Genomic DNA, 12,899 nt, shown 5'->3' on the forward strand with positions numbered 1-12,899 from the left:
GTCCCACCCCACGGTCCCACCCCAGACACAGCCTCTCCATCCACACGTCCCACCCCACGGTCCCACCCCAGACACAGCCTCTCCATCCACACGTCATCCACAACAGGCCCCAAACCCTAAGCGTGCTGGCCACCTTGTGAGAGCTTTTCTAAACCAGTGTAGCCTGAGTTTCAGAATGTTACTGAGTGGGGCTGAGAAGGTGGCTCAGTGGTAGAGCACTTGCCTTGCATGCCTGAGGCCCTGGGTTCGATTCCCCAGCACCACATAAGCCAAAAAAAAAAGCCGGAAGTGGCACTATGGCTCAAGTGGTAGAGCACTAGCCTTGAGCTGAAGAGCTGAGGGACAACACCCAGGCCCAGAGTTCAGGCCCCATGACTGGACCCCTGCCCCCCCCAAAAAAAAACAAAAACAGAATGTTACTGAATAACATTATCCACTTAAAAAAAAAAAAAAAAAGCTGGGCACCGGTGGCTCACGCCTGTAATCCTAGCTACTCAGGGGGCTGAGATCTGAGGATCACGGTTCAAAGCCAGCCTGGGCAGGAAAGTCTGTGAGACTCTTATCTCCAATAAACCATAGTAAACCAGAAGTGGTGCTGTGGCTCAAGCAGTAGAGCGCTCGCCTTGAACTGAAGAGCTGAGGGACAGTGCCCAAGCCACGGAGTTCAAGCCCCAGGACCGAAGGAAAAGAAAAAAGACCCCAAAATGAAAATCAGAGGCGTAAACCTGCTCTGGAAGCAAAATCAAGATAGGGCCAGACGCCAGTGGTTCACACCCATAATCCTAGCTACTTAAGAAACTGAGATCTGAGGATCGTGTTTCAAAACCAGCCCAGAGCAGGAAGGGAAGGTCAGTGAAACTCTTATCTCCAATTAACTGACCACCAGAAAACTGGAAGTGGTGCTGTAGCTCAAAGTGATAAAGTACTAGCTTTGAGCAAAAAAGCTCAAGACATTCCTCAGGCCATGAGTTCAAGCCCCCTGACTGAAAGAAAAACAAAAAACCCAGAAATCCAAGATAGCATAGAACATCAATCAGAGGACCAGAACAATGCTCAGATATGTAAATAAATAAATGATAGGATACAGAGCCATGGTGGTGACATCAGGAAACTGCTGAAAACAAATTCACTGACATTAGCAAAAAACCCAGTTTGTGCACAAGGGAATGCTCTCACTGGGTCAAGCAAGGCCTCGAGAGAGACAGAATGGTCAGCAGAGGAGGATGGGGGACACCAGAGGGCTCTGCTCCCCAGTCGGGTGGGGACATGACATAGTCTTCTCTGAAAATTACAGTAATGTAACGTATTCCATGGAGAGAAAAGGAAGTGACCTGGACAAAGGAGTGGTGAAGATAATGACTGTCAAAGGCACAGGTGGAGGACCAGCAAGGTGGTGACAGCTGTCCTAGTTACCCTGCTCAGGAAGTATAGTATCTGGAGGGGGGGGATCAGAAGTTAGTCGAGAAGCAGAAGCTGAAGGACGCTACAGGAATGCAGGGCATGGCCGTCCCAAGCCAGAACTAAGCAGGGGAGAAAGCAGCCTCATCGGGATGAAATCTGACCAGTGGGCACTGGGCACGTCCCTGGGAAGCAAGTCCCGGGCTGGGTGCATGAGGACAATGCAGAGATGACCTAAGGGCACTCCCAAGCAAAAGCCACCCACATCTGGTGGCCCTGAGGCGGACGCCACCACACACTCACCGTTGTCGAAGTCAATGTACTTGGTGATCTTGTGCCAGGTGCGGTAGTAGAAGTGCCGAACCTGCTCTTTGTTCTTCACCATGCTTGCAGGCTTCCCCTTTTTCTTGTACTTCAGAGCAATGTTGTTCTGAATAGCTTCAAAGTCCTTCCCATGCTAGAAAAAAAGCCCATGATAAAGAGTAGCAGTTAAGATAAAAGAGGCTCATTATTTCAAGACACAGTGGCACTCGCCTCTAACTGCAGATATCTGGAAGCTGAAGTAGGAGGATGTGCAAACAATCAAGAGTTCAGGCCAGGAAGTGGCACTGTGGCTTAAGGTGGAAAAGCACCAGTCTTGAACAAAAGAGCTCAAGGACAACATCTAGGGCCTGAGTTCAAGCCCTACAAGGGAGGGACCAGAAGAATGAAAAAAAAACAAGAGTTGAGGCCAGCCAGACTCTGGTGCCTCACACCTGTAACCTTACCTACTACGGAGACTGAGATCTGAGGATCATGGTTCAAAGCCAGCCCAGCAGGAAAGTCTTATCTCCAATTAACTACCAGAAAACCAAAAGTAGAGCTGTGGCTCAAAGAGCTGGAACTCGACTGGAGCGAAGGAGCTTAGCGACTCAGACGCCCTGAGTTCAAGCCCCACAAGAAGCAACAACAACAACAGAGAGAGTTCAGTCAAGGCAACACAGTGAGACGTGTCCCCATCTTAAAAAACAAGAGGCAAGCCGGGTGCCTGTCATCCTAGCTACTCAGGAGGCTGAGATCTGAGGATCACAGTTTAAAGCCAGCCCGGCCAGGAAAGTCCCAGGAAACTCTTATCTCCAGTAATCCACCAGAAAACGGAAGTGGCACAGTGGCTCAAGTGGTAGAGTGCTCACCTTGAGCTGAGAGCTAAGGGACAATCTATGACCAACAAAAACAAACAAACAAGTGGCATTACACAAGAGTTCTAGATAGTCACAACAGTAAGACCAAAAGAGGATAATCACAGGAGAGAACCACAAAGGTGCAATGCACCCCAGCACCTCTTCACACGTGTATAAAATAATATACAAACTGAGACTAGCTTCAAAGATAAGGAAACAAAACATTTTTTGTAATTTATCTTTTTCTGATGACTCTATATTATTTACTTTATACACAGTGTGTTCAGGTGCACACCTGGGGGAGGGTGGGGGAAGGCCAGAATCTGAGGGAAAAGGTGACCAAGCGCAGCAGTGGGGCGCACGGGCTGCCCTGAACAGTGATGAAAGTAACCTATGCAGCTCGTGGGTAGAGATGGAAGAACAGATGACACCATGTAAAAGGAAATGTACTTGTGACAGACATATGTAAAGGTGACGCTGTTATACGTCACCTCCAAAACAACAAAGACTTCAAAAAAAAAAGAGGCACATAAACATGAAAGGCAAAGCTAGATCTGAAATACCTCCTCCACGTCTAGCTCAGAGGCCATCTCTTCCCAAACCACTTTCAACTTAGACAGGGAACAATGGAAGCAGAGGCCACACCAGGCTGGCCCAGCACCTGGGGCTCTGCCTCCTGAAACCAACTATATACCTTACAGTCAACCCCACAGATGCCTGCTGGAGTAATTCCCTGAAGAGCAGGGCTGGCTCTGCACATCTGGCAAGACTCTGACGTTCTACTCTCCCTCCATGCCCATCTGGCTTAGGAGTCGCTCCAGTTTCCTCTGCATTTAGTGCCGCTCTGGGCGAGGGCTCCGCTGGAAGCCTAAGCAGAAGTGAGGTGCACCAAAAAGGCAGTGAAGGGCTAGGTGTACACCCAGCGATGGACCCTGTGGTCAGCAGACACAAGACTCTGCAGTGAAGGGCTAGGTGTATGCCCAGCAATGGACCCTGTGGTCAGCAGACACAAGACTCTAGGTTCCTCTCACAATTCCAAGGGTTGGGGAACCAAACCTTCACCAATACTGCAGATACAATGTTCCTCAGGGTAGAGGTCTGCACTCCACCACAGTCCCACAGCTCAAGATTTCATTTTCCACACTCCCCCCGAAACAATGAGCCGCAAGAGAGGCCCCATCAAAGTCAGACACATAAAATGTCAGGCATAAAGCAGATATACTTTACTCACATGCTCTTTTACTGTGAGATACAAAGTACCAGTAATAGACAACTATTATTATTAATCAAGGATTTCAGGAAAACTAAAAACATTACTTCCCAGAAAATGAAAATAGGCTCTGAAGGTGCAGCTCAAGCAGCTCTGTCTAGCAGGCTTGAGTTCAAACCCCAGCACCATCAAAATAAAAATAAGTAAGAGTTGGGCGCCGGTGGCTCACGCCTGTAATCCTATCTACTAAGGAGGCTGAGATCTGAGGATTGCGGTTCAAAGCCAGCCCAGGCAGGAAAGTCCGTGACTCTTTTTTCCAATAAACCACTAGTAAACCATAAGTGGCGCTGTGGCTCAAGTGGTAGAGCGCCCCATAACTGACCAAAAAAAAAAAAAAAAAACCCGCCCTGGCTCACCCCTGTAATCCTAGATCCTCAGGAGGCTGAGATCTAAGGATCACAGTTCAAAGCCAGGCCAAGGAGTCAATAAGACTCATGTCAAATTAACCAGAAAAAAAAAAGAAAAAGCCAGAAACAGAGTGGTGGCTCTAACTGTAGAGGTGGCTCAAATTGTACAGTGCTAGCCTTCAGTAAAAAAGCTCAAGGACAGAGCCCAGCCCGAGTTCAAGCCCTATGAATTGTGCGCTCCCATGTATGCACGCACGCACAAAGAACACTTCTGCAGTGTCTTCTGTTACTCAGTGGCGCCTTACTCAGGCCCTCCCCCGCCCCAATCAGCCCATTCAGCAGCCAGGGAAAGGCAGAGAGAGGACAGGACCATACCAGAACCAGCAGTGTATCTGTGAAACAATGAGAACCTTGGGACGAAACAAAAGCGTCACTGAAATTTATCCTAACAGTTACTCTCCTGTCCCACAAGAGGAAACAGGAGGCCAAAGTTGGAGCTAAAGAAATGCATGTCTCCCCCACCACTGCTGGGGCCACCTGATGAATCTCACCCAGCAGCCATGAGGCAGGAGGTGCGGGGAACAGACAAGGTGGGCAGGGAGGACTCAGGGAGGACGGCCGCACCGGCCAGCCCTTCTCAAACCGACGACGTACCTCATACAGTCCCTCGAAGAAAGTGTTCTTGTCCTCTGTGCTCCATGACTCCCACTGCCGCCGCACCTTCTTGCCTTCTTCCTTCTCAGCCCCTGAGGGCCCTAAGTTCCGGGAGGAAGAGCGCGAGCCCCCCGCAGGGGGGGCAGGGGCAACCCCAGACACGCTTCCAGATGATGACGCACCACTGTCCGCTCCTTGGAGAGAAAGGACTATACAGTAACCTCTTCAGAAAGAGGGGGCAGGGCAGGCAGAGGCAGGGGGAAGCGGGGGTAGGGGGGAAGCAGGGGCAGGGGGAAGCAGGGGCAGGGGCACACTGCCCACCATCTCACTGCAGCTAATCCACCAGGAATGCCAGCATGTAACACTCAGAGAAAATGAGTCTCACACAACAGAAGCCTGAACTGAGCAGATGATTCTTAAGCTATTTTAACAGTAAGGAGGACAGAGACCACATGTACTTTCTGAGCAGCACAGCAATGCTGCCCATTTGATGTTTAATTTGACATTCATACTCACAGAGGGTGCAGAGACCTATCCCCTTGGCAAAGCAGATACTGTATTTCACAGTCTCTTCTACCATCTTTTCAACTAAAGAAGTGAACTTCAAGAACATTTATGTGTGCAAAACATGGCCTTCATTTAGACACACCAGGACATCAGAATATAAACCATTTAAAGCCAGTGGACCTATAATGTTAGAAGTATTCTTGGTGCATATCCAGACTGGGGTTTTTAAGCGCTGTGAAGTTCCCAAGTCCTCATACAGTACCAGTCCCTAATCTGGAAGTCCTTCCAGGCAATACACATAACATCTAACAGCTAACATATAATACAGGGAAGCCTGGAGGGGAAAGGGAGGTCGCAGATGTTCTGACCTCCTGACTTCCTTCCTCTGGTAAGGATAAGGTAACACCATGAAATACTAAGAAATCTTCCAACGATGAAACAACTTTTCAACAAAGGTTAAAAAAAGAAAAGTAAAAAATACAGTCATATGTAGTAGCTCAAGCCTGTAATCCTAGCTATTTGAGAAGCAGAGATCAGGGGATTAAGATTCAAGGTCAGCCTGGAATAAAGAAATTTGCAAGATTCCATCTCAATCCACGGCTGGACATTTCCCAGTCACAGGAGAAGCATACTGGCTGGGCGCTGTGACCCGTGTCTGTCCTCCCCAGAGGCACAAGAAAGCACAGGCAAGCCAGGCCCCGGTGGCTCACGCCTGTCATCCTAGCTACTCAGGAGGCTGAGATCTGAGGATCATGGTTCAAAGCCAGACCAGGCAGGAAAGTCTGTGAGACTCATCTCCAATAAACCACTAGAAAACCAGAAGTGGCGCTGTGGCTCAAGCAGTAGAGCGCTCACCTTGAGCTGAGGGATAGTGCCCAAGCCCAGAGTTCAAGCCCCAAAACAAAAAAAAAAAAAAAAGGCACAAGTAGCAAGATTAGAGCCAGGCTGGCCAGGCATAAGGCAAGCCCTTACTTTGAAAATAACCAGCTGGATGCCAGTGGCTCAGGCCTGTCATCCTAGCTACTCAGGAGGCTGAGATATATGGATCACAGTTCAAAGCCAGTCCAGGCAGGAAAGTCCCTGAGACTCTTACCTCCAATAAGCCACTCAGAAAACCGGAAGTAGCACTGTGGCTCAAGTGATAGAGCACTCGCCTTGAGCTGAAGAGCTGAGGGACAGCGCTCAGGCCCAGAGTTCAAGCTCCACGACAGACGAAAAAGAAAATAAGAAAATAACCAATGCAAAATGGCTGGGATTGTGGCTCAAATGGTACAGTACCTGACTATCAAGAACGAGGCCCTAAGTTCAAATTCCCACCAAAAAAATAGCTCTAAATATCAAACTATCTGGTGTTCACTGAGCCCCAAATTACTCATGAGGGACTGTTTGAGAAAGGGTTGCTCAGTCACTCTGCATCACCCACCCATGACATAGGGTTTTAACGTCATTTCTGGCTTCACAAAAAATACTCATGAACTCTCTCCTCCCATGACAGCTTGCCAACCAGCCCTGGACCATTTAGCTTAACTTCAACAGTCTTGTCTTCTTGTCTTCTATGCATGTAAGAAAGAACACACAGCTTAAGTCAGATGCCATCATAAGTTAGGGAGATTTCACTGAAACATAGCATTGGTAAATCTGATGAGCGTGAATCATAAATGAAAAAAGAATGGAAGTATATCTGACTGACCACAGGGGCAAAGACCAGGGTAACTCACACTTGGAGACATGAAATGAACCTGTACCGGTAAAACTGACTTTGATAGGGCCCTGAAGTGGCAAACAATTCTTCAAAGTGACAAGATACCTTTCCACTGACCAGCAGTCAGCTAAGAGATGGCTAAGTCCTTCTTTCTGATGTTTCCTAAGCAATATTTCTTCTGCAGAGGAAATTAAAGCAAGCTGGATATCCAAAGAAAGGAAATCACCCATGTAATCATCCCAGCATTCTAGACCTCAAAGGCACTGTGAAAGTAAATTCACATACTTCAGAGAAAAGCGCAGTCCATCTGATCCACTCCAGGAACTTCAGATGAGGACATGGCTTCCTTGCTTAGCTCAAGCAGTATAAAAATAGAAGAGAGTCCCCAAAGACACTCTGGTGGACCATAAAGGAAACTATCTAGAAAAAGTTACCCTCAGTTTGGGGCGGGGGGGGGGTGGGGTGGCCTAGGATAGTAACCAAGAGGAAGAGCAAAAGCAAAGGATAAAGGGAGAAAAGAAATACAAGAGATAGAAGACAATTTTAATTCTTTCCAGGTGGGGATGTGAGAAGTCCAACCAAAGAGAGTCAAAGACCGCCGGGAGCTGGTGGCTCACGCCTGTAATCCTAGCTACTCAGGAAGCTGAGATCTGAGGATCGTGATTCAAAGCCAGCCCGGGCAGGAAAGACCGTGAGACTCCTATCTCCAATATACCACCAGAAAACCGGAAGTGGCGCTGTAGCTCAAGTGGTAGAGCGCTCGCCTTGAGCTGAAGAGCTGAGGGACAGCGCCCAGGCCCAGTTCAAGCCCCACGACCGAAAAAAAAAAAAAAAAGAGAGTCAAAGACAAGCTTCAGCTGGGCGCTGGTGGCTCATGCCTGTCATCCTAGCTACTCAGGATGCTGAGATCTGAGGATCATGGTTCAAAAGCCAGCCTAGGCAGGAAAGTCCATGAGGCTTTTACCGCTCACTAACCACCAGAAAGCAGGAAGTGGTGCTGTGGCCCAAGTGGCGGAGCGCTCGCCTTGAGCTGAAGAGTTGTGGGACAGCGCCCAGGCAGAGTTCGAGCCCCATGACCGACCAAAAAAAAAGACCAACTCCAAGGGCATTTCTGAGTCCACAAAGAGGTTTGAATTCACATGTATGGTAAGAAGCCAAGCTCCTAAGAAGCCTGGGGGAAGTGGCTCCTCGGCGAAGAGACAGCGCCTTGCTCTCCCAGTGAGCGGGAGCCTTGACAGCACACGCTCGATGGCAGTCAGGGCTACACAGCCCCAATACTTCACTGGACTCCTCCTGCCTGTCACTGACCCCACACCGGCACAGCCCAGGCTCCGGATGCACAGGACAAACCCCTTCCTCCCAGTCCACGTCCACCTCCATCCTAGCTGTCCCATGGCCCCTGTGCTTCACCCCACAAAGCTGTCACAAGAAGTCCAACAGCCTCTCTGTTCTCCCACACCACTGCCCTACGGGAGGCCACTCTCACAGCGCTCACCTGAGGAAAGCAGGCATGTGGCCTTGGTCTGCCTGCCTGCCATCTTGGGAAGACAAAAGCACTTTGGCTTCCATCTACAGCCACCCAGTACCCAGCAGGCTTGGGAATACAGAACATTATTTCAACTCCAAAACACTAGGTTTTTCTCATCCTTACAAAAGCCTAGATTGTTCTCATCCTTCAATGCAGATTTACTGCTCAGATGTTTTATACAGGTGGGGAAATTGAGCGAGGCTGCTAGGCAGCACAAACCAAGCCTGACCCCGTCCTCCCGCTGCAAAGCTACCTCCCTGCACCAAGTGGGAGATCTCCCCAACAGTGCTCCACCCTGTTCTTCAGCATCTGCTTCTTCATTAAACACAAGGCTAGAATGCAGGGTCTTGGGATGAATACTTGGTTCTTAAGATTTCTCCCCTACTTACTGAAGATGAGGAAATTCAGAGGTTAAATGACTTCCCCAAACCACATAGCTGTTGAATAGCAGAAATTAGGAATTTGGAAGATTTCTACCTCTTGGAAAATCAGCCAGATGCTGATGGCTCACACAGGTAATTCTACTCAAGAGGCTGAGATCTGAGGGCCGAGGTTTGAAGCCAGCCTGGGCAGTAGAGCTAGTGAGACTCATCTCCAACTACCAAAAAAGCTGGAAGTGGTACTATGGCTCACGTGGTAGAGTGCTAGCCTTCAGCACAAAAGCTCAGAGACAGCGCCCAGGCCGAGCTGAAGCCCCAGGATGGGCACCAAACAAAAATAGAAAGCAAGAAAGAGAAATCAAGAGAAAGTGCGGCGTGCATGTGGGCGCAAGAGAGAAAGAAAGAGAGAGAGACACCAAACTCTGTGCTTCTTATTTTATTTATTTATTTTGTCAGCCGTGGGGCCTGAACTCTGGGCCTGGGCGCTGTCCCTCAGCTCTTCAGCTCAAGGCAAGAGCTCTACCACTTGAGCCGCAGCGCCACTTCGGGTTTTCTAGTGGTTTACTGGAGATAAGAGATTCATGGTCTTTCCTGCATGGGCTGGCCTTGAACCATGATCCTCAGATCTCAGCCTCCTGAGTAGTTAGGATTATAGGTGTGAGCCACCAGCTCCCGGCTATATATTATTTTTATCTTTACTTGTAAAGCAAAGGTAACAAAATGTCATGATTTGACAATGCTGGGAAAAATTTATGTCATCTTCAAAAAATTTCTGTATTTCAAAGTGTGAAGTAACTTATATTTTAAGGAAAAATAGAGACATAAGAGGCTGAAATTTGATAAGGTGGTTATGTTGTTATTAAGACTATGAAGAACTAAAAACAAATAAATGCTCAGAGTATCATGGTTCCAAACCAGCCCAGGCAGAAAAGTCCTCAAGATTCTAACTCCAATAACAAGCAAAAAGCTAAAATGGAGTTGTGGCTCAAGCAGTAAAGCACCAGCAGTGAGCAAGTCACAAATGAGCAAACCCGCCAAGTGGGAGTATGAGACTCAGAGGTCAAGCACCAGTACAAGTTTACACATACCAAAACAAAAACAAGGGGCTGGGAAGGTGGCTCAGTGGTAGAGTGCTTGCCTTGCATGCAGGAGGCCCTGGGTGCCATTCCTCAGCACCACATACTCAAGAAAACACTGGAAGTGGCACTGTGGTTCAAAAGTGGTAGAGTGGTAGCCTTGAGCTGGAGAGCTGAGGGACAGCGTCCAGGCCAGAGTTCAGGCCCCACGGCTGACCCCCCCCCAAAAAAAGTCTACTCTTAAAGACTCAGAGTAATAAAGCAGAGGTGTGTGGAGAAAGCCGGATAAGAAAGGCCTCCATCTTCTCCCCAAGTCCTTGGCTACCAATGTCCATGAGGACTGAGATTGGCAAGGAAGGCAGCAACTGAAGGAGCTGTCACTCCCAACAGTCAATGTGCATATGTGAAAATGGAACTAGTAACCGGAGGGCCTGGGGAGGGCTGAGACAGAGGTGAGAGGTGACAGAAGAGGTAAGACCCATCAACGCTCTGTACTCATAAACAGGCATTTCGTGCTGAGACCCCTTTCCGTAAGTATCATATTAGCATTTAAAGATAACAAAACAAGAAATAAACTTAACAAACCGAAACCAACAAAAAGATTAGGAAAAAAAGCTGCCAGTGCCTCAACCGTGAGCTTTTCCCCTGGAAGTTTTTTGCAAAGTAAAAAAATGCTCATTTCTTTTTGACCTCTCCCTGTTTAGCCACTCTAAGTGGAGATTTCCAGTCCACAGGAAAGAGATCCTCCACAGAACCAGTTCTAGAGACTGGCTGGACAACGTACACAGAACTGCAGTCACGCCTGGCCTTCTCTCCTGTGGAGGACGAAAGTACCATTCTCTCTGAAGCCTGATGGGGAATGTCCAGGGAACAGTAAGGTGCATCAAAGGGTCTGCAGGGTCCGCAGAGCCTCTAGGGGGGAGGGCCTATCACAAGGAGCCCTCAGCAGGAAGCTCAGGGCTCCCACAGGCAGAGTGCTCAACGCAAAGGAGACAACACTTCCCACTTCCCTCCGGAGAAAGCCTTTACAGCTTAGCTTGCTACAACTGGAAAAGACAAGTCACAAGAAGCACAACTAACACATATTAATACTAAATACTACACAATGAAGAAAAGTCAATCTCAGCTCTAAGCTACCCAGGGGGCAAGAATCATGATCAGAAGCATCAATAACCCACCAAGTCAACTAGAAACCTGTTTCACCTGGGTAAGCCTCCCAACTGTAAAAACAAAGCACACCTCCCTCCCTTCACTGCCCTGTCAAAACCCACCTGGACATCAAGACCCCGCGACCCTCCTTGATGTTCAGTCAGTGCCTTTACACCAACATTTCTTCCCAGTAACCCAGCTGAAGGCCACAGCAGGGGCCCCCATCCCTTCTTTCATAGGTTTTTGGGGGCGGGGGCGCGCGACAGAGACACACCTCTGATGGAAAAGCAAACTCAAAAGCAAAGTGCAGTAGGAGGAGCTGGGAGATGGGAGGTGTGGGGACCCAGTGGGCATCCGGGTCCAAGCCAAGGAGTTTGCGTGCGTGAGGGCAGACCTGAGAAGGTCAAGTGTAGCTGTAACTAGCGGAGAAGATACTTTTTAAAAAAAAACACAAAAATCAAAACTATGATACAAATTCAGAGTTTTCCTAACCCATTAGCGATTTTCACACCAGAATTATGTGTACGAGGCAAGTTTTAATTTCTGAAACAAGCAAGGTTACCTCACACTTAAATCTTTAAGCAAAACTACATCAAAACCTGTCACTGAGTTACTAATCCCAGGGAATTCAGGGGTCCACCCCCTTCAATTGTGAATAGCAGTGAGTTTAATGGGACACACTGGCAAAATGGATCCTCTTTTTTGGGGGGGTCCGGTCGTGGGGCCTGAACACTGGGCCTGGGCGCTGTCCCTCAACTCTTCAGCTCAAGGCTAGCGCTCTACCACTTGAGCCACAGGGCCACTTCTGGCTTTTTTCTTTTTGCTTATGTGGTGCTGAGAAATCGAACCCAGGGCCTCACGCATGCAAGGCAAGCACTCTACCACTGAGCCACCTTCCCAGCCCCAAGGTATTCTCTTTTAATAACCACCATTACGGTGAGTAAATTTAATGTTGTCCAAGGAACTAAGTGAAAGCTTTTTCCCCATACAGAACACACCAGGAGTCAGTGAGATATTTGCTGTTTTTAAAAAGTGCTGCAAACTTGGCTCGAAACAAAAGAATTTAAGAGCAGTTTACCTCACGGTTCAGAAAAGAGCACAATGCGGACGAGGAAGTATGAGCACATGGAACACAAGACATGCGACTTACTTATTCCCACAGTGGGGACCCGGGAGCCCCAGTCCAGCAGTCACATCCTCAACCTAGGATGAGCACACCAGAGTGTGGCCTCAAGTGGGGCCAAGTGGTAGGGTGGAGGGGAAGCAAACGTCTGAGCACCAACTACGACTGGGTTGAAACTGCAGGTGTCCCTTCCCTACGCCCTTGGTACTTTCCAAGCCAAGAACACCTGAGTGTTGGAACAATGAACAGGTCCACTCCTGTGGTTGTTGGTCATTCTTTTTGGGTTTCTTACCAGTTTCCTCCCCTGTAGTTTTCAAAGCAGGTTCCTTTGTTGCACTCCCAGCCCCTGACAGTTTGGGGACCCGCAGAGCAGGTACTTTCTCCCCCCATCCCTAAGCTATTGTTTGTAGTTTTACATGGCCATCTGAGAAAAGTCAGCAGCGACCCAGTGCACTGTGGACATCTATCGGACTTGCCCAAAGGAAGGGCACGAACTGCCCCCTGAGACACACGGCAGGCAGCGCCTCGGGGAAGGGCGGAGGGGACGCCGCCCTCGCGGAGGGCCGTCCCGGGCGGGGGGCTCGGCGGCTGCAGGGCCGCGGCCC

The 12,899-nt window shown here is 48.9% G+C and overlaps 1 protein-coding gene across 1 annotated transcript in view; it reads right to left on the reverse strand.

The window, feature by feature from the left end:
- The window catches only part of Cramp1l (Crm, cramped-like (Drosophila)), a 47,634-nt gene that overhangs the window by 32,749 nt on the left and 1,986 nt on the right, over positions 1 to 12,899 (reverse strand). Inside the window, exons 3-5 of the mRNA XM_013011264.1 lie at positions 12,322 to 12,374; positions 4,830 to 5,052; positions 1,702 to 1,855 (exon numbers count right to left, since the gene is read on the reverse strand). Of these exons, the coding sequence (XP_012866718.1) occupies positions 1,702 to 1,855; positions 4,830 to 5,052; positions 12,322 to 12,374 (430 nt within the window). The remainder of the gene's footprint in view (positions 1 to 1,701; positions 1,856 to 4,829; positions 5,053 to 12,321; positions 12,375 to 12,899) is intronic.

Source organism: Dipodomys ordii, unplaced genomic scaffold (genome assembly GCF_000151885.1).
Source record: "Dipodomys ordii isolate 6190 unplaced genomic scaffold, Dord_2.0 Scaffold14, whole genome shotgun sequence".
Lineage (NCBI taxonomy): Eukaryota > Metazoa > Chordata > Mammalia > Rodentia > Heteromyidae > Dipodomys > Dipodomys ordii.